This window comes from Anopheles arabiensis, chromosome 3, assembly GCF_016920715.1.
Source record: "Anopheles arabiensis isolate DONGOLA chromosome 3, AaraD3, whole genome shotgun sequence".
In the NCBI taxonomy this organism is placed as follows: domain Eukaryota; kingdom Metazoa; phylum Arthropoda; class Insecta; order Diptera; family Culicidae; genus Anopheles; species Anopheles arabiensis.
In genome coordinates, this window is record NC_053518.1 from 31,054,226 (window position 1) to 31,075,122 (window position 20,897).

Genomic DNA, 20,897 nt, shown 5'->3' on the forward strand with positions numbered 1-20,897 from the left:
TGAAATCTCTCTTTAGGGTGGAATTTATTTTCTACCGGTACTGCCTCTCCATCCTCCGTAAAGGTCTGAACCTCCTGATCCGCCCTAACCTACCGAAGGTCTCACCTCGTAAAAGCATTCGTCTTCGTTTATTTTAATGCAGTGTAATTCTACATCGAATTCTGCCGCCTAATCATCAATCCATCCGAGCGCATCAACAACGAAAAATTAGACAAAGCGCTGCCCCTTTTCCCGCTCAAGCGTGCCGTGTGTTGGAATGTATGTGCCTATGTGTTTGTGTCTTAATTAAGTTTAACTTTTGCACCGATCTGACTGTGAGGCTAGGCAGCAGGCCCCAGAAGGAAAGCAGATGGGGGGAATATTGTTTTAGCTTTTTGCTGGTCAGTGGCGAAAATACAACGGTGGCCAAGCCCACAAACCACACCTGCGTTGCGATGGAGGAAGAGAAAAACTTCAACTTCATACAAAAAACACGCAAACTAACGCGAATTTAAGCGCAAGAGGCACACTATTAATTGCCTAATGACAGCCTCATACGCTCATTAGTGACGCTGAGTTTGCTTGTTTTATTCAGTTTGGCTGCTCGCGAGTTTTTCACGGGTCAGATTTACCCGCCAGGCCAACCGCGGAACAAGTGTTCACATATTTTTCGCTAATTGTTATTTTTTCTACCATTCTTTACGTTTGAAGTTGATGTGAATGAGTACAATTTGTGCCAGAACTGTCACTTCGTGATCGATGATACTATTCCTGTGGAATTTCTAATGGCAGAAACAAGCATCATGAAGTGAGTAAAATGGGTTATACAAATAACAATAAACAGAGTTTGAAGGATTTTATTATCGTAAGAATCCAATAATTAGACAGAGATATAGAACTGTTAAGTTCTTTTAGTTTAGTTTTTAAAGACTTTAGGTAGGGTGTAACGGATATTGAGGCCTTTATCTTGAAATGACTAAGTCTGAAACATAAAAAAAAAAATTGTTATAGTTCAAAAAAGTAGCTCAGATGACAAGCATTGAATATGTCTAATTTAAAGCATCCTAAGAACACGTCAATTCCTCGGAAACAGATTGGAACCTGTATCGCATAAACCCAGCAAGTGCGACGATTGAAGTTAAACAATCTTTGATTCATGTCCAGAGTAGTTGTCGTAGTTGCCATAAAGATACACGAGATTCCGAAACTGCTCGACTTCAAACGCAACTAACTCAACAGAGGATTGCGTTTATCGAAGAGATTAAAGTCAGTCTCTCTACAAATTCCGAAAATCTTGAACGGAATCGGTACATACCATTAACATTATGCAACTAGGACGCTACTTCCTCCGTTAGTTTGCTTATTGCGTTTGAAGTATGACATTGGCAATTACTAATGGACACAAACTTGAACTTGCTGCTGCTGCTAAAAGCCCGCAACATTAACTTTTCATGTACAGATAGCGAAGAACACAAAACGTCCAATTCCAAAGAAGCATCTCCTCAACATGATTGCGTGTTGGCTCTTGCGCAGTTGCGGACTATCTGCGTGTTGTGTGTATGACTAACAACATCTTTGCCTTTGAACATAGTACCGATAGTTACTATCAAAACAACAGCATCTTACTAGGCACCACCAAAACGCTCCCCAAGCAGGGATCGAATCACACAAACGCACACATTACCTCGGAATCAACAACAAGACACAACGTATCTCTCCGTCTTCCAACCCTTCGCGTGCGTTTGTTGGCTGTTGTTGTGTGTGCGTTTTAGTAATATTTCGTCCATCTTTACGGTTATTGCTTTCGATGTAGCCTAACAAAGTTTCGTCTGTACCCCATAATTGGCCCTCCCAACGCTGCAGCCGCCGCCGCCACATACGTTCAATCAGCTGTGTTCTTTTTTTCATCCCCACCAACTTCCTCTCTAGCTCTCCCCGCGTCTAGACCAGTCATTTTACGCACTTGGTCAAACACAGGCAAGACACACACACACACGCAGGAAAAATAAATTTAGCCGATCTTGGCTCTTTGCGGATCTAACCGTTGTCACGCGAGTGGCGGATGGCAAACGGGCAGCAACATCTCCCGCCAAGTGCCGCCGAGGTTAGACACTAAATTCTCGACCAAGCGAATCGAAACATGGCTTTGCGTTTTGAACCTCCGTCTAATAGTTTTAGGTCATGGCAATGATAATGTGGGTAGGTGGGTAGCAGTACTTGGAGCGACAAAAAATATAAATGTGGTACGCCCCAAGCAAAAAACACACACACATACACACTTCAAACATTGTATTTAAAGCGAGTGTTCCTAAGTTTGAGGTTCGTGGAGCTCGTGGAACTGCGCGCAACACACAAACGGTCGGCTTTGTGATCGCCCCGATTCGTCGATGTCGGGAGGGGGGGAGAGATCGCCGCGTGATGATCGTGAACTTGGTTTAACATTGAATTAATTTTGAATTCAAATGTTTCCTCCAAATGAAAGGTTACTCCGGGTTGGAGGTATCGAGCGCAACATGCCTCAGGGTAAGGGGGAGTGGAAGGAGAGGGGTTTGGAGGCAGCAAACAATATTAAAGACGTTGACCGTATGCAAGCAAACACCAAAGATGAGAAAGACATCTACGAACTTAAAAGGCGAGTCGTCTCGGAGCGACATCACGTGTTCCATCCATCCGCTCTGTCAGGCACCCATCTCAGAACGGCTGCTCCGAAAGCCCCCAATAATCAGCCAGATTGATGATGACGATGACGTGAGATGCATCTCATAAAGCTCATTATTATTATGGCGAAGCTCCTAAGTTGATGCTGATGCCAGAGATTGTCATGTCGTCTGTTTGGAGTTTGCGCAAATGGAATCTTCGTTGGTTCAACGGCAGAAATGCCCAACCCCAAGAGATGAGCGAGCAGTGCTGGAACCGTTGATTAGATGGGTAGACACGAATATCTTGGAGATGGAACATCATTTCCCAGAATAAACAATCAGGTGCTTAAACTTAAGCAATATTACATTCGATATGGACAGGATGCAACGATCCAATGATGCATTCGTCGGATGCGATTGCAACCGTGCTCCAATAGCGAAGGAGATCAGGGAAGAAGTATCAATATCTCAGACAACATGCAAATCCGCTTAAGAGCTGCTGTCTCGAGCCAGACAAGAAGTGAAGGCGTAAGATCCACCTTACTCTTCAAAAAGCAGGGTGAGTGGAAGGCGATCACAGAGCATCATGTCACAGCTTGTTAGCGACTACACGTACTCACCAGACGCAATCAGACAATGATGCATCGATGTGGATTTGTATTTATACTTCTCTCAGTCTCAGTCACCTTGCGAACGTTTACACTCGTGCATCGCAAAAGCATCATTGTGATATGCGCAGCAAACGTCTGAATTGAACGATCAATATCAAATTCACTCAAAGCCACCTAAAAGCCAACGATCCGTGTTTCAATGATCTTCTTTATTGCCATTCTAAGACGCTTAAGCGTGTTATCTTAACGTGCCTGTCAACTTCGATTGCCTCGGATGACAGCTCTAGGCGTTGAAGAACGATTGCGAGATAATTTTCCGACACTGATCGAGCGCGAATGAAAATTCATTCCACCGTTGACGGAAGGTGTTTGGAAGGGTTAAAATACACCGACAAAACCGATCCAAGTGCGAAGGGAGTTCTTGCTGTGCCCTCGAAAATCGACCTCTAGAGCAGGCACAAATTTATCTAAACAGTGTCGAAAGGGCAACGAAACTAAACGGGGGTTTTGAATGTACACAGAATCTAAACAGAACATTCACATGCACCCAGGGGAGGATCATCTTTCAGCTCGGATAATTCCGTTCGGCGACCGTTTGTGAGCACTACATCGGACAGTCGTCCTCAGCTTGCATATGCAGCATTTTGGATGTACTGCTTTCATTGTGCCTTTTTTCTTGTGTTTAAGTTCCAAAACAACCAACCCAAACCCAGCACAATGTTGATACGTCGAGATGCAATAGATGCAGATGTCGATTTATTTTTTCTGTGTTGGTGTTCAGTACCGGAAAAAAGGCAGGCTCCAAAAAAAAGAAGGTGTTCTGCTTCTCTCGTTCGCAGACACCGGGATCTGCTGGTCGACTGCTTTGCGCTTTGTTTTAGACACGGCGTTTATTTATTTATGTTGAGCGCATCTTCACCCCTGTGCTGCTGCCGAGCGGGAAGATATAGCTCGATTTCTTGTATTTTTTTTTAATCCCTCCAAAAAACGAATCAGAGTTCACCGAAAAAGCCGTCAACAACATCGAACCGTCGAACGCCGAAGAGGAAGTCCCGCAGGCAGCAAAGGTCTGTGGTCTGTTGAAGCATCACGATAACATGAATTTATGAAGCGCTCGCTCGGTAGAGAGTGCTTTTTTATGCTCTGCACAAGCGCTCTGATGCCCGACAAAACATGGGTTCAAATCGCTCGTAAAGTGTCCTGGGGGGGAATTAAGGTGTGAATAAATGTATTGGAAGATGGGATAAAAATGTGTAAATCGATCATCGTTCATCAGAAGGGGAAGAGAGACATCAACACTTGAACTTCAATTAATGATAAATTTAAATTAAATCAATCAAATGTACAGTTACAAGGAGAGCAAGTCCTGAAAATTCCCGACAAATGTCACACTTCAAGATAAACATCTCTTCCCGGGTGCAATTAGCTCTAACATAAAATAAATCGGTAGCTACATCGGTGTACCGTTTCGGGAGCAAATTTATGCCTCCAGCGTTCAAACCGCTAACGGTCATATGCGAACGAAGAGCCCGACTTTGCCAAACACTTCCAAAGCTATGGCCTATCGATATCCATAACTTTGTCCGCACCAAGGGGAACGGGAGAGCTTGTGGTCGTACACAAATTGTCACGGAACATGATAAAGAAATACCTCTGCCTTCGAAGCAGCGTACAGGTACGTAGGATGTGGACGGTGTTCTCCGGACCTCCGAACCGGTCAAGAAGCAAGTTTCTGTCCCTCCAGTGTCGGTAGTGTAATTCAAGAAACCCGAAGAACCCATTCGTCATGAGCTCTGTGTGTGGAGGGTTTCTGCTTTGCTAGAACTTGTTTCGATATTCGTGATCTTGTAACAGTCACAGACACACACTCGGTTGTGCCGGTTGGGAGATAAAGAACTAGATGCGATTTACCTGTGGCCAAGCGAATGGAGCATCCCATCACTAATGTCAGGTACGATTGAAAATATCGATTCGAATTCCACCGTCAAGTGCCAATTAGAGTTGGAAACGACTACTTGTACGCCATCATTATCGCTCGCAAGGTGAAACACAGCGCAAAACCGTTGGCGAAATGTGTTGAAAGCCATCTTATTTATCAAGTTTAATTAGGTTTTTTGTTGCTGCCAGAAACAAAGTAAATCCCGCTAATAAACAAGCGAAACCCATTCCATTGCTTGTTAAAATAGTTTGGGCAGCAATGTCATAAATTACCACCCAAGTTCTGCATCGATGCAGCTCGCTTTCACCAAATGCATGCTGCGTTTCCCCTTCCTGCTCAATTTCACTGCAAAACGCACTCCCCTTGTTTTACAGCGCGATGCACTTTCCATTGTTACGCACAATTTGCATACACACCGCACACACTTCATACTTCTTCCGCCGTTCAACATCCCTCGCAACATCCCTTCTTGAAAGTCCCTTTCCGCCGCTGACGCAACACGAGATGCAGCTGCAGAAGATGTTATGCAAAATGCGGAGGGAGCTGGAGGAGTGGGCAAACGAAAAAAAACGTATATATCCTTCCCATGCGCCACCCATGCGGGCAACACACACACACACACAACTGTGTTGCGTAACTGAGGAATGAGGAACTTACGCCATTGTCGCGATTCGTCGCAATTGGGAGCAACATGGAGGAATAGTTTGGGAGCGCAAGAAGTTGTACAATTAATTGAAGTAAATGAGACACAGTTTTAGTAAAAAAAAATAGTTTTGTAACATTTTCGCCATTCAATTAATGAAGAATTGTAGAAGCATAAATCAAATCAGTTACACTTTTCACCCCCTAACGAATGTACATTATTTCATTACGCTCCCTACACACACACACACTCTTTAGCATGGTATAAATGTGTGTAGGCAACGCGCACATGACACATCTTGGCACATCTCTCCCTCCCCAGACATGTCACACACGATGATGCGTGCACATACTAAAGTACATTAAGCGATAGTTAAACCATAAAGTAAAACGATTACATTCAATAAAAGGAAACCTGCCCCTGCCCAGAGGGCGCTACAAACGGTGGATCCGATGCAAAATTGCAAACCCATTAATAATAATCATCCTGGACCGGGGGAAGAAATTCACCATTTGCAATAGGGCTCTGTTGAGTTAGGGAAGAGGGCAGAGAGAGAGAGAGAGAGAGAGAGAGAGAGAGAGAGAGAGAGAGGGCAAATTCCTCCCAAGACAATTCTTTACTGCCCACGTTTACTGGATGGTGGCCATTCGTAGCGAATGGAAGAATGCTCATTCCTAGAGCATTCTTGGCAGAACACTCCCGCTTGAACGGCAGCAGCGAGCGAGCCTCTATTTTGCTTTAGTATCTCGATTCGTAGCGACCGACGCCTTTTTAATGTGCATTCGAAGGAACACAAACACCCCTTACTGGACCGCACACTCCACCGCCGGATCAGAAGGAAAAAGTGTCACCGTAAATAAATGCTTTTGTCGCGGAAATAAATCGCCACACGACCGCCCCCCCCCCGCCTCCCCCCAAAGGCAGGAAGAACAAGTTAATGTTTGCGCAAAAGGCCCTCGCAGGGCAGATGATTATGCTGGACGCATGCATGTACCTTAACCATCGACAGCCGTGGGGTCGAATCGTCTTATCGCCTTGCCGGGCGTGCACAGAGACGCAAACATACGCCGGGCACTATTTAATTGAAATGCGCGAGCGGGCACAAAAAAGAAAAAAAAGGAACGCATTTGCAGCTCACCCTGCCGGCTTTGGGCGAGCGATGTGGTGTGTGCATGCAGGCGCGTTGATCTTTTACTTCCTGCTTAAGTTAAGCGGCTCAGGGTGGTATTGGAGTGCGGCGTGTGCGTGCAAAAAGTACACAACTTCAACAAATGCTCTCTCGAACACGTTTTGATAGCGTTTGTTTTAATCTAAAATTAACAAAAACGTTTACATATTTGAAGGAGACATTGCAGAATTCCGTGCCAAACATAAACCTTCATCTTTCTCTTATTTAAAAAAATAAAAAATTGATGCTATTAGCTGGACCGTCTCATCTTGGGTGCATATTAAGCTTGTTTCATCCTGCCCGCAAAACGGAAGCGCAGTGGCACAGACGCGGGGGTAAAAGGTTACCTTTATTACCATAACTCTTGTCCCTGTAATTATGCCGTTACGCAATGGATTCGCTTTTCCCTTGCAAAAAAGAGTTCGATCGCGAATATTGGGGCACCAGAGAAGGCAGTGGTATGGTGTGCAATTGAATATTAATCGGGTTTGGAAATAGTTTTCTCCCCGAAAACTAGTTTCCCTACACTTGCGTACACTAAATTACGCGCGGTTTATACATCCCCCCCTTGGGCCAAGAGATACTTCCTGCATCCGCAAAGGGACTACTCGCGGGAAGCTGAAATTAATGTGGAGATGCACAGTGGTGGTGTTTCTTTTGCGTCTTGATATTCATTACATTTCTTACTTTTTTGTTGTAAACTGTGTGGCGCGGTTCAGCGGGCAGGAATTATGCGCGGCATCGACAGCCGACCGCCGGTTTATAATCGCGTGCCGAGAGAAGTCTAATTAGTCAACATTAATTGCTTCGCAGCAGCAAGAGACACTCGCTCGGCAAGGTACTTGTTGTGCACAGAGGCTGAAAACCTACGCAAGAGGCACTTGCTTCTTGCTTGCCTGTTAAGTAATTTGTAAAAATGCTTGTTGCAGGAGGAAAATATTGCAGCAACAAGCTAACACTGACATGGGTAGGGGGTAGGGGGGGACAGAGATAGATGGAACAAATGCAAACGCTATCTCAGTTTGGAACTGGAGCTGAGATTTTAGTATTATTTTGATTCAGATTTAATGGATATAACAAGAAGGAAATGTCCACACACATTTTTTAAGTACGAAATTCAAGAATCGATCTCACGACCTGCATTGCCTAAGTCCATGGTGTTTAACACAACACTAAGAAACAGTCGTCAGTACTCCAGCTTAAGCAATTCGTTTTGTTGTACGTGTCAGAACCATTTTATTCGTTTAATCGATATTACAACATAGTTTTGTATCTAGTTACGCTCTAAAAAATGTTATTTTAAGTTATCTAATATATTTACCTCTTTACAATCTAATCCAAATACATTCAAACGTGATCTTTGAGGAACACACTATAACCTGTTCCAAAACACCAAACAAATTCTTTCCCAATTATCATCTCAATTTACACATTCCCCCTCTCCCCAAAGGCAAAGAAGGGACCGATAAGTAATTGGTGGCCGGGATGATGCTCCCAGCAGAGGTTATCATCACGAAACAACCAGCCAGCCCCCAATAACAGTCTTCCCGCGCAACGCGGGGGGAAGAATTAACACGTTCTTGGGAGGTCCAACCAAAAAGCATTTAGGCTGCGCGCAAAAAAAGCTGCTTGTAATCGCTGTGCCGTAATCGTACGGACAACAATTTGCGCTCCAGCAATTTCCCGTGCCCAAAATCGGCGGATAGGGTTGTGGTGTAGTAATAAATTATGCCAAATAATAACAGCAAAAAAAAAATCTTCTTTCTACACCGCAACTGCTTCAGAGAAGGGTTTGATTCAATTTTTTCCTTCTTCTCTTCTTTCGGGTCGTCCGATAACGCCGGCATCGGCAAAATTGATGATTGATAGTTTTCTCCAGCGGGAGAGCTTCCCTCCGATCGGGCCTACCGCGGACCTCACACCGGTTGCCCGGTTTGCGCCCGCTCAGAAGGAAAATCAAACCAGATTAGAGAGAGCATCTAACCGAATGAGGTCAACCGGAATTTAATGATTTTTGATTCATCGGTTCGGTTTGATTCCTAAAGAGGGAGGGTAAGAAGCAAACAACAACCTCCTTTTGGGTTGTTGTTATTGTTGTGTATTCACCACCCGTTGCGTTAGCGCTAGCGGCACCACAGATAAGATGAATTCGAGATCATACTTTTCACACCGCTTCAGAACGGGTCATTGAAAATGTGTGCTATGTATATGTGTGTGTGTTTGTTTGTGCGGTACATAAACTCGGCAAATCCATCACGATGCGTTTGGGAATGCGATGCGTTCAAGGAAAAAAGCATTCCTCCAGCAGAGAAATATGCTGACGACCGAAAACGGCTAACCTTTGACCTCAACTCGTTATTCGGCCGTTTAGCTGCAACATTTCCACACAAACACATATTTTCACACAAAAAGCTGCGTGTGTGTGTGTGTTTATTGCGAAAATTGTCTCTCCTGTAGCGGGTTAAAGAGCAAGGATATGCAAAGTGAGCGAACGAGAGAGAGCGCAAGTATGCTCTTTTCCTTTGGGCTGGGTGTTGGGTCAACCTTCTAACATCTGTTCCGGAACCATAACAACGCGCGTTAGAAACGTATCTACACACACACACACCCAAACAAAATGACGATGAGAGCGGAAAAACCAGCGCCCTCTTGATTCTTACCTTTTCTTTTCCTTCTGTTGTGGTATATCGCCTCCTTGCCACAGTTGTCTTGTGTATATGGGTGTGTTTCAGCTGATTAATTCCCGTTCAAACGTCTCCTTCTGCTGGCTGTTGCTTCCAACGTTTTTTTTCTCTCGTGGTTCTTCGGCGTTCTTCGGTGGTCCGCTAACGTCGGAAACTGTGCATCACAAACACATGCACTGGTGTGGCCGCCGACGGTGCAGCACCGTTTTCTCCATGCGCGCTAAAAATATCCAGCGACATTCAAATCATCCTAGACACACGCACACACACGCACATTGCCTCCAATTTCTTCGGAGATGTTTTCCGTCACGGGTTAGCTTTCCACACCACACTTTGCGGAACAACTTTTGACACTCTTTTTTGTGTGTAATGCCGGGTCGGGTTTTTCACACCTTTCTTCCGGCGCATGGGCCGCCCCGAAGGAAAGGAAAAAAGATTACTCGCTCATCAGTGGGTGTGGAAAATAAGGTGGACCCACCCTTATTTTCAGGTGTTTTAGGTCAGTTTTCCTTGCTCACTTTTCCCGAATGGCTCAATCAGCAGCAACCATACACAGCTACCGGGAGAAACTATTTTCGCCACTTGGGTGAATTTTCACCCGCCACAACCACTCACGTTATATTATTTTCGATAGATTTTAGAGAAAATTCTACCTTGTTATGGATTTTTTTTTTAACTAACACACAAAACACACTTTCTCCCTTTTCTTTCCCCCTCTTGCTCCTGCACCTCTATGCACAGAGACATACACGCATACACAGAATCACAAGAACGCACACACACTCACTCTCTCTCTCTCTCTTTCCTTTTCTCTATCGTATCACATCCGATTGGTACTGTTAGAAGAACGATACTGTAAAGAAAGGTATGAAATGATTAAAATTCCACAATTCCACTGTGCTCCTTGGATTGACCGAAATTTGGATTGCTTCTCGTCCAGGGTTCAAGGATGTCAAGATGCGCTGATGTACGACGCTTGCTTTCCCACAATCTCCCATTAGTTGAGGCAGCGCTCTTCCTTCTCCACTGAGAATAATATTCTCATTTTCGTTCTACCAAAAATTTCACATTTTCAACCCATTTTCACGGCAAGAAATGTTGGAAGGAATCCAAAAAAAGTCAGCGAGGTCAAAATCAATAGCACTGCATTTGCTTTCGGCAAAACCAACACCCAACACCGATTGTACGCGCACTGCCACAGTGGAAGCAAAACTAGTTGAAGGCCTTCTTCACGATTATTTTGCCCTTTTGGTCCTTTTTCTCGAGGGTTTTTTTTTCTTTTCGATTTGAGACAAGTTGCCGTGCTGAAGCTTGTCTCCGACTGTCTGCGTTGAAAATATTTACACAGCTCGCACCGAAACACCACAACCAAGCACAATATGTGTATCACACGACCGACAGCATATTTCTCCAATACCACCTCTGCACGTGCGTGAAGGTTCGAAGCATAAGTTCGAGCACATAAGCACAGCAGCAGCAGCATCGGCAGCTTGTGCATGTGTATTAGAACGTTCACTGGAAAATGGCTTCACCCCGGACAGTGTAAGGGGAGGGAAAACAAAACGAGATTGCTTTTGGGCAATTTAACACCAGCGCTGTGCGCTTATTTCACAACACTTACAAGCACCGTCGTTGTTAGGAAAGGAACACTGGAACACACAAAACACTGCTTCAGCAGCTCAACATTTGCTGCCCGTGCTGAACTGCTGCGGAACTGAAAACAAAACTGTGTTTGGCGTTGTGTAGGGACCGACGGACCGCAGACGCGCACGTCCGTTCGCTTCGGTTGCTAGAAAAATATTGAAAAAATAAATAAATCTCCCAAACGGCCGAACGACGGTCCGGGAAAAAGGGAAACGTCAAAAAAGGGCTTCGTTGAGTTTGGTATTGAACGAACGCTTGGCATGCCAAGGTATGTAGAGGAAATGGGTAGTGCAAAAGACCTTTTGGATTGAATTTGAACGTTCGACGGAATAGCGAAAACAATGTAGAAAAAAACAGGGAAAATAGGTTTCAATTCATTAAAATTTAGAGAAACACATTCTACCATGACAAGATAAAGAGTTTTCATTATTTATTCAATAACTTCTTTCAAATCCACGACTTTTTGAAAACAGTCCTTTCTAACGAACATTATGAATTTACCTTCAAGCAAGCAGAGAGATGAAAAACAAATATTTATGGATAAATAACAACGTTAATACCTATTTGATGTACTAAAAACTAATATCAAACAGTGCACGTGCAAAAACTCTTTGATTTTCTTTAAATACGACATAATTTAAACGCTTTTTTTTGAATCCCACATGTTCCGACAGTTTCGTCGAGAGTGACGTTTTTTTATCCGACACAGCTGTCAGTTTGCTGTTTTGTTTATCATAACAAATCGATCGATGGTGCAGAATTCCACTTCGTACAAAGTTCTCCAAGCATTTTGCGTTTTTCATTGCTATTTTAACGCAAAAACTATGATTCCCAAATGTTGACTGTCTACAAGGAAGCACAACCGTCAACCAGCTTCATATAGCCAACATGAAGCTGAAAACACTCTTCTTCCGGCTGCTGCTTAGTATTGTTTCGTTGGTTGTGTTTAATGAGTTTGTTGTTTACTACGTTGTGCTGTTAAAAGTGCGTTCTCGCTCAAGTGTGAAGGTTAGTAGGGCGGATTAGCGCACAATATTAACCTCATTCTCTTCCCATTTCAGTGTCAATGGCCCTCCAAGCCGGCCGCGGTGAATGGGCTCGAACCCGTGAGCGTGATGCTGCTGGCCGACACGCACCTGCTCGGTCCGGTCCGGGGGCACTGGTTCGACAAGCTGCGCCGTGAGTGGCAAATGCACCGAGCGTTCCAGTCGGCCATCACGCTCTTCCAGCCGGAAGCCATCTTCATCCTCGGGGATGTGTTCGACGAAGGCAATTGGGTGAATCAGAAAGAGTTCGACATCTACGTCGACCGGTTCCGCAAGCTGTTTCACACTCCGCGCGGCGTTGCGCTGCACAGCATCGTGGGCAATCATGACATAGGCTTCCACTACGCCACGCGCCCCAATCTGGTGCAACGGTTTGGGGAAAAGTTCAACAATACGGGCGTATCGCTGATCAGCATGCGGGGGGTTCATTTTGTGGCGATTAACTCGATCGCCATGGAGGGCGACGGGTGCTATCTGTGCGAGAAGGCGGAGAGGGAGCTGAAGTCGATCGAGATAATCTTCAAGTGCGGAAAAGGCATCGGGCAGTGCAAGGATGTTGCCAAGCTGGAGGAGTACAGCCGGCCGATCGTGCTGCAGCACTTCCCGATGTACCGCGAGTCGGACAAGGAGTGCCAGGAGCACGATTCGCCCGAGGTGGACCTGTACCGGGAGCGGTGGGAAGTGCTGTCGAAGGAGTCGACGGATCTGATTGGGGATCTGCTCAATCCACGGCTTGCGTTCAGTGGCCATTCGCACCACTACTGCCATATGGTGCAGAATCGGCTCAAGATCGAAGAGTACACGCTGCCGTCGTTCAGCTGGCGCAACAAAAACAATCCCAGCTTTATGTTGGTGAGTGTTGGTGGGATTCTCCTTTTTTTCATTGTATGTGCTTTAATTGTTCATTTTTTTTTATTTGACAGGCACGCATATCACTGAAAGAGTACACCGTTTCACGCTGCCGTATGCCGGAGGAGAACACCATCGTAACGATATACCTCGTCGGAGGCATTTTAATACTGCTCGGATCGGTGTTCAAGCTGGGCGGCTTTCTCGGTCAGCTCGGATCGTTTCTTTGCCGCGGTCGCAAGGATTACAAAAAACTTACCAAATAATAAGTACAGCGCATTATAGCCGATAAGGAACGGAGACGGTAGAAGTAGAAATAAAGGACGATATTAAAATTAGTGATTGTTTTGCAATTCATGCACGATTTAAGGTTGTATGGAAGAAAAGTATTAATAATCATTATACTCGCCAAACAACCTATTATTGCTTGATTTTATTTTATTTCTTTAAACTGTCGATTCAAATTTGGAACGTTGACGGCTAGGGAATTTGACACGATCTCACCAACACCAATGCAGGCTACATTCGGAACATGTCAAAACGCCGAATGTAAACAATCGAATGCACCCCTTTTAAACCCTTTAATTTACAAAAAGAAAGGAAAAAGCGTGTCCAAATCGTAACTAAATGCGTCCCGAATATACTCAAGAAAGTGTTTTTCGAGTATCATCTTCTTAGGTATTTTCTTTATAAGAGAAAACGTGCCTTCACTGTGAGCCTGTTTGCTGGTGTCCGATAAGCTCGTACGGTCGATTGCTTCTTCCAGTCGCTGTCAGTTTGGTTCGTTGTTCAGTGTTTGTTGTTGGTGATAAGTAAACGTTCCGGTAAGTAGCGATAAAAACGCATTCTACACAAGTTTTAGACAATAATTTTAGCTCTTATCAGACGCCGAAGAAGCTAATCCGCTTGATAAGGTTGTTGGTTTTGGTGATATAATCCGCAAAAAATCGCTCGCCCCGCTTGCCAAACAATCTTCCTTCGCAACCATTAGGAAGCTTCCCCTTTCAATCACTGAGGGGTCATTGACCGGCCGCACCGGATCGTTGGTTGTTTTGCGCTGTAACCCGAACCACCACCAGCTGTTGTTGTTGTTGCGTTGTTTACATTGCACGGTATGGCTCATTGGCGGAAGAAACACGAATCGCACGGAAGGCAAATGGATGTAAATGGTGGCGAAAAAAACGCGTGCCGCTCGTTTTGGGGGCAACGGTGGCGTCTTTAATTTCAAGGTCAAACAAAGTCGCCTTGGATGGAAGCGTGCGAAATGGAGTTGCCATACGATTCGCAGTAAAGGCAAGCTATGCTAACGCTAACGAAATTTGTGGAAGCAAGACAGAGTGAGCGTGGAACGAATGTATTTTTATCACACTGATTGTGTGTTATCTCTTCCCGAGCAGCTACAGCATGAATAATTCATCCGCTGGAATGCGCTGGAAGAAGCATCCATTGCCAGAATCACCCATTGCAGCCCTTTTTCAGTCGAAGTATTTGGAATCAGTCCGTTTGATAACAACAAATCGGATTTGACCTACAAATACAGTCCCTTTGGAAGCTGATAAGAAGCCCGAAGCATAGCGCTGGGAGTAGGTCAACCCCGAGCAGCAGTTCGTTTTGTCCTTCGCGTTTAATTTCGCGCTTCCGAGCAGGCTGCCTTCCGCCGCGCCTTACGACAAGTGCATCAAGTGGTATCGGCTGGTGCTGGTGCTGCTTTGTAATTGCTGTGAGACTCTGCTCACCCTGACAGTCCATAAAACGGGCCGCGATCTTCACGCACACGGTTAGTCGGCTGTAGCGTGTCCATCCTTTAAGCCGCGTGTGCGCGTGTGTGAAGTCGTTTCGTCTTCGCTTTTGTGGGGTGCTTAAAGCCACAAACCAGTTCGTCAGCAAGGGTGCGTTTCGCGGTCCGAACACAAAGGTGGGGGTTGAAAAAAAATGGTGCGCAGTCGAGCAAAACTATAATAACATTGACCCGAATTCGGTCTACGGCCAAACAGTTGCGTAGCGTGGTGGGTTTGCGCGAGCTGCAAGCTCATTTGGTCAGTTGGTGGTGTCCTGAGGCTGCGGTTGGAACTGTATCGAGTGCAGAGTGCAAATCGTAACTTCATTTGCAAAGCCCACTGTGTGTGTGTGTATGTGTCGTTGCTTTCAAATTTTGTTCCATTACAAACCAGTAGACCCACACCAAAGCAGGCTGTATTCCCAGAACATGCAACGCCGTACTGTTTATTAGCGCCGTTTGTTGCGTGTCGTGTCCGTGACCCTAGTGTATCCGAAAAAAAGCAAAAACTAGGTCCCGAAAATTGGTGCCACAAACAGTGGCTAAATTGACGTTCGATGGCGTACGCACACACACGCCTAATTGAATTCCGTGCGAAGAGACACTCTCCGTCTCGGCGTCTGTGGCCTGCTGTTGCGTGCGGGCGTCGCGCGTACACATCAATTCAAATCACATCCCCAAAACCAATGTCCTTCGGGAGTGAAGCGAACCGAACCGCCCCGAACTGTAGTCATCAATCTTAATAAACTTTGTGCCGGATTTGGCCCTCCGCCACCCACGCCCCCTCAACCACGTGGGACAGTAACGCGTGTGGCAGTTGCTTTGGGGGCATCGCCGCCGGAACTAATGTCATTATATTTCACTTACGCCGTATGTGTGTGTGTGTGTGTGTTTGTGTGCCTGTGGGCATGTATCCCAGAAGGGATGAAACCGATACGCGATACTGGATCGAACTGCTGGCCTTTTAGCCGCACACATCAATACACTTGAGCATGGTGCCCCATGTTTCCTGCCAACTAATCATGCGGTTTTTGTTGTTGCTTCATTTCTTTCTCTCCTTTTCCCATTTCAGCCCCATTGCAAGATGCGTCTAATCATCCTCGACACGGCCGAGTACGTCGGCGAATGGTCGGCCAAGTACGTGATGAAGCGCATCAACGACTTCAAGCCCGGCCCGGATCGGTACTTTACGCTCGGCCTGCCGACCGGCTCGACCCCGCTCGGCATGTACCGGCACCTGATCAAGTTCCACCAGCAGGGGCGCATCTCGTTCAAGTACGTGAAAACGTTCAACATGGACGAGTACGTGGATTTGCCGCGGGACCACCCGGAAAGCTACCATTACTTTATGTGGCACAACTTTTTCAAACACATCGACATCGATCCGGAAAACGTGCACATCCTCGACGGTAATGCGCCCGATCTGGTGGCGGAGTGCGATGCGTTCGAGGAGAAGATACGGGCGGCGGGTGGGATTGAGCTGTTCATCGGTGGCATCGGACCGGACGGGCACATTGCGTTTAACGAGCCGGGATCGTCGCTGGCGTCGAGGACGCGCGTGAAAACGCTGGCCCAGGATACACTGGAGGCGAATGCGCGCTTCTTTGGGAACGACATTAGCAAGGTGCCGAAGCAGGCGCTGACGGTCGGCGTGGCGACGGTGATGGATGCGCGCGAGGTGATGATCATGATACTGGGGTCACACAAAGCGTTCGCCCTGTACAAGGCGATCGAGGAGGGCGTGAACCATATGTGGACGGTCAGCGCGTTCCAGCAGCATCCGCACACGATCATGATCTGCGACGAGGACGCGACGCTCGAGCTGCGGGTGAAAACGGTCAAGTATTTCAAGGTGAGTGTTTTTGGCGATGGGAAAGGTTGGCACAAAGGTGATTGGTTGGTAGAATGGTTGTGGTTTAAAAAAAGCATTTCCAAAGACAAACGCTGTACATAGCAAGCTTTATTACATTTGGACATTCAGGATTAAACAGGATTTGGTTAAGGTTTTTCTTCTTCTTCTCTGGTTGTGGCTATTTTTAAATAATAACATAACATTGTTTTCAACAATTTCTTCAAGTAGTTATTTGAAACATATAACTTAATTGTTATAATGTACATTACCTTTTTGAAATAGCACTTAGCGAATTCCCATTTGGATTTGGTTTACATGGGTAGTTAGACCATAAGTGCTTAACAAATCATTGGTGATGGCTACCTTTTGTTTTTGGGTTTACATTCAACCCTCCCCCCAATTCGGTGCACTAATTCGGTTCATTTTCCCTTCACACGTGTGCCGGCACTTGGTCGTCGTCATTTTCCAGGCCCTAAGCAATGTGCACCACAAGTTGATCGAGGAGGACTCGGCGGACGTACGAAAGCTTAAGTAAGAGCGCAATGAGCCGACCGACGAATGATGCCGCATATACAAAAAAACCCTGCAAAAGAACAGTATTTTTTCTACGTGTGTCCGTCTACTGGGAGGAGTGAAATATAATCGAATATTCTTTTGAAACAGCATGCAAAATGCTTCGATCGTCGTTTCTCTATTGTTTTGTAGGTACTCATGAAGGTTTGAAGGTGATAGAACGTGAGACTGACCAACTCGACCAGGCAAACACAGTCATCATGAATGTGTCACATTCTTCCTTTCCTATCGTTTGGACAGTACATTTATGCATTAAGATTGGACATGGGTGAAAAAAACACATATTTTTCTGCATTGGAGGTACACATGGGGCTCTCCACCATCAGTACAAAAACATCGGAATCGTGTCGGAAATCGGTCCTGTCTCTCCCATCCCTCTCATAAATTAGTTTGTGCTGTTTGTGGTCGGTTCACGTGTGGCTAACCAAGGTTGAAGGTGGAACTGCCCCCCAGGGAAGGGAGCGACAACATTATGGTTTTGAACACGACGCACACGTGTGTGTGTGTTGGGTTTTCTATGCACCGCAAACAACCCGGCTGCAGCAAATTTGCACATTGTTTTCTTATCTTTATCTTTTTGTTCTTTCATTCTTTATCCCCGATCCCCGTCTCCACCACGTGTGTTCCTCGGTGCGTCTAGGATTGCTACAAACTATCTGCCGACGGGTTTGAGCAGGCAACGCTACGCAATTGAATCTCTCGACTGTTCTCCCTATAGCTCTCCCGTTGGCTAAATCTCCGCCCCGTAGAGAGGTCGTGTTCTATCCAATGATGCTGAAAGATAGTTTTGTTCCCTCACTAGTTCATGCTTTGTTGCTCCAATGGCACCGTTCGGTGCACTTTGCCTTCTGCCAATGAAGCAAACCCAACCGGGCCCCGAAAGAAGATGAAGGTGTACGAGGTCCGACGCGATATGGTGCATGTGCTGCTGTGGTTCGGTGCTAATTCTCTTTGATGTCATTTCTTCCCCCCCCCCAAATACATCCACACACAGGGTCTGATGGACGTACACTCCAAGCTGATCGAGGATGATGCACCGAAGTAAACGCGATGCACCGCTGGCAAGATGGTGGGGATTTTTCGGTAGCAAATTGATAACAAATTAGGTGGCTGGGAGGACTGCAATGTTGACAAAACCATATCTACCTTAGTATTGCGATGCGAATGGTGGCTTACGTCCGGTGGCAACGAACTCGAAGGATTGCTGAGTAGTGTTTGTGTGGGAAGCCAAGCCACAAACATGTTAACAGTAACGGTGCAATTTATTGTTATGTATAGTTGAACTTTTTTTATTATTATTTCCGTTTTATTGCTGTGTACTGTATTACTTCTGTGTTCTTTCCAAATCTCAAGCAGTGCTTTGCAAACACGTTTTTTTCACGATGAAAATAGAAAATAAAAGAATCGAATCAACTTTATGAAAGCAACAGGCAAACGTTATTGTACCCAGAACTAGAACCAACTCTATTTGCCATCGGGCAAGCAATTAGAGCGTGTTAATAATTTGCTCTGTGGTCGTAAAGTATGTGCCGCCGTACAATCTCACCATGCCGAACAGTCTTCTGCAGTGAATGGGTTCTGCATGCGTTCCTGTTAAAGCTCGGATCCCCTCGTCCGGGTGCTCGTAATTGACATTTCCTCGGGATCGTAAAACCGAGATCATTTATGGTGCTTTAAACTTCTCACCACTTTGCCAGTTGGAGTTCACTTGACCAGTGTGCAGACGGGATCGAGCATGCTCCGGCTGATCATGGCCAGCAGAGCTTTGGGTAAGAGGGTGTGTGTTGGTGCGCTTGCATGCAGCATGAAATAAAACTTTCACCATTATCACGACACATACACGCGCACACGGCGAAAGTCACAGATGGAAGCCTTTTTTTGGCGGGGGCCAAAACCATCCATCCATCTACCGACCAAGGGCACTGGCAGGACGGTTTTATGCGAAGGGTAAGTTTATAGTTTTACATCATGGAAAGGAACCGCTTCCATGTTTAACTTCATTTTTAGACTTTAGCTTAGTGCTGTAAAAAAACAGGAATAAAAGGGTGGTCGTTGGTTGGTGGTTGTGCTCCGATTAGCTTTAGTGCAGGGGATTGGCACGCCAAAGCTCGTCGGGGTATCGTTATGGTTTGATTTGCAGGAAAATGAACCCCACCCTGACTGTGGTAACGGTAGGGTTGGATCGTAAAACTTTCCAAAGGGCTTCATAAAAGCAACGTTCCCGTCGATACTGGCCAAGGTTGTGTGCGATGAAATGGAGCCAACGCTTTCGAGGGGGGGGGGGTGTAATGCTGTGATTTGTTCGTTCTACGAGGGGCAGCAAAGAGCCACTGGTGGTAAGAGGAGCGGTTAGTAACGATTTTTTTTTTGCTTCAAAAAGGTTAAGTTTATGTCTTATTCTTTAGATTACTTATGTATTTCTTTGAATTTGATATCCGTTTTATTTACCGCCTAAAAGTATGCTATGTGAATAAATATACTTCATTTCAACTCATCGCTAACCAGAACGCCTAGAAGTATGCAATGTGAACTTTTGTTTTACGTTTTTTGATCAGATGATGCAGCCAGGTCATATTGATTCACTACTGAATTTTATATTTACATTTTATGCATGAAATAAAAATAAACCACATGAAAAAAGGTTTTTAAAATGTAGAATCAATTATTGGATAATTGTTTAAGTTCAATTTCATACATTTAGGCGCGCAAGGAAGTGAGATTTAGAATGACGCCATAATTTGAACTACGAGTTGGTTATACAAATTCCCATTAAATGCCAGTTCGAACACAAATGCTGCAAATATTTACTACAATACGATCGGCAGCAATTACGCTCTACTTTCTGTCACTATCTGCCGTTCGCATCGTCCAACAGAACACCTAGAAGGATACTAACGGACGAAGGTGCTAATTAAATCCTCACCGTGCTCATGGTGCTTATTGCTCTGCGATGTTTCGTCGTACGTAAGCATCGAACCAAAGTACGATAACGTTTCGTTTCGGCACTCTTCACTGATCGAAGCGCAAGCAGGCGGTGAGCTAAAACCATAATTGCGGATGAGACAAATTAAGTTCATTCAACTTATCGCAAGCGAACGAGAGGACAGAAAATTGAGAAACATTTCGTTTTCCACACTTTCTTTTCCACCTATCTTAGGGCGCTCCATCTTAATCTTCAACCAATGTTCCGCTCGTCGACCTGCTTCTGTGTGGTGGTGTCTCCTAGAGAGAAATGCGCACCCACCGGAAGGGTACCCTCTTGTTTAATCACATTAAAACTCCGGGGCAAAAGAAAGGCGCACGATAAAACATGGCACGATGGAAAGAAATGACGCGATAACTGTGGAAGGGGTTTCGCAGCGATGGGAAAGGGGTTTTTATCCGAAAAGGAAAATGTCTTCAACCTGTTGTTGCTGTTGTTGTTGAAAAAAGCGATTCGAGGGAGAGGAAAGAAACTTGAATCTCTGCGGGACGGCTACAGTCTGAGTGAATT

General features: G+C 45.5%; 3 protein-coding genes across 10 annotated transcripts in view; 2 read left to right on the forward strand and 1 right to left on the reverse strand.

Annotated features, from left to right (window-relative positions):
* LOC120899580 (GTPase-activating protein CdGAPr) overlaps nucleotides 1-11,471 on the reverse strand; it is a 78,629-nt gene extending 67,158 nt beyond the window's left edge. The window contains exons 1-2 of the mRNA XM_040305581.1: nucleotides 11,285-11,471; nucleotides 9,640-10,516 (exon numbers count right to left, since the gene is read on the reverse strand). The gene's annotated coding sequence lies outside the window, so the exon portion shown is untranslated. The remainder of the gene's footprint in view (nucleotides 1-9,639; nucleotides 10,517-11,284) is intronic.
* A 574-nt stretch (nucleotides 11,472-12,045) lies between these two features.
* LOC120903970 (metallophosphoesterase 1 homolog) lies at nucleotides 12,046-13,540 on the forward strand. Its single transcript, XM_040313655.1, has 3 exons — nucleotides 12,046-12,291; nucleotides 12,369-13,205; nucleotides 13,277-13,540. Exons 1-3 carry the CDS (start codon nucleotides 12,196-12,198, stop codon nucleotides 13,466-13,468), a joined length of 1,125 nt encoding a protein of 374 aa, XP_040169589.1. The 5' UTR covers nucleotides 12,046-12,195; the 3' UTR covers nucleotides 13,469-13,540.
* A 285-nt stretch (nucleotides 13,541-13,825) lies between these two features.
* Nucleotides 13,826-18,831, forward strand: LOC120903136 (glucosamine-6-phosphate isomerase). 8 transcript variants are annotated; one of them, XR_005739547.1, is made up of 4 exons: nucleotides 14,956-15,137; nucleotides 16,052-16,831; nucleotides 18,045-18,305; nucleotides 18,399-18,831. XR_005739547.1 is itself a non-coding variant. In XM_040312374.1 (3 exons), exons 2-3 carry the CDS (start codon nucleotides 16,064-16,066, stop codon nucleotides 17,364-17,366), a joined length of 834 nt encoding a protein of 277 aa, XP_040168308.1. In that variant the 5' UTR covers nucleotides 13,826-14,026; nucleotides 16,052-16,063; the 3' UTR covers nucleotides 17,367-17,503. The 8 variants fall into 8 exon arrangements, 7 of the variants coding, with proteins under 7 accessions (XP_040168308.1, XP_040168313.1, XP_040168306.1 ...); XM_040312374.1 differs by lacking the exons at nucleotides 14,956-15,137; nucleotides 18,045-18,305; nucleotides 18,399-18,831 and adding exons at nucleotides 13,826-14,026; nucleotides 17,301-17,503; XM_040312379.1 differs by lacking the exon at nucleotides 18,045-18,305 and having other exon boundaries at nucleotides 14,959-15,137.
* Nucleotides 18,832-20,897: the final 2,066 nt, after the last annotated feature.

Excerpts from the sequence above, each read along its gene's own strand:
- LOC120903970 (XM_040313655.1), top strand. The coding sequence starts at position 12,196 with ATGAAGCTGAAAACACTCTTCTTCCGGCTGCTGCTTAGTATTGTTTCG. Across the intron at positions 12,292-12,368 it reads ACTACGTTGTGCTGTTAAAA|TGTCAATGGCCCTCCAAGCC; the intron begins GTGCGTTCTCGC and ends TTCCCATTTCAG. Across the intron at positions 13,206-13,276 it reads ACAATCCCAGCTTTATGTTG|GCACGCATATCACTGAAAGA; the intron begins GTGAGTGTTGGT and ends TTTATTTGACAG.
- LOC120903136 (XM_040312372.1), top strand. Across the intron at positions 16,832-17,300 it reads AAACGGTCAAGTATTTCAAG|GCCCTAAGCAATGTGCACCA; the intron begins GTGAGTGTTTTT and ends GTCATTTTCCAG.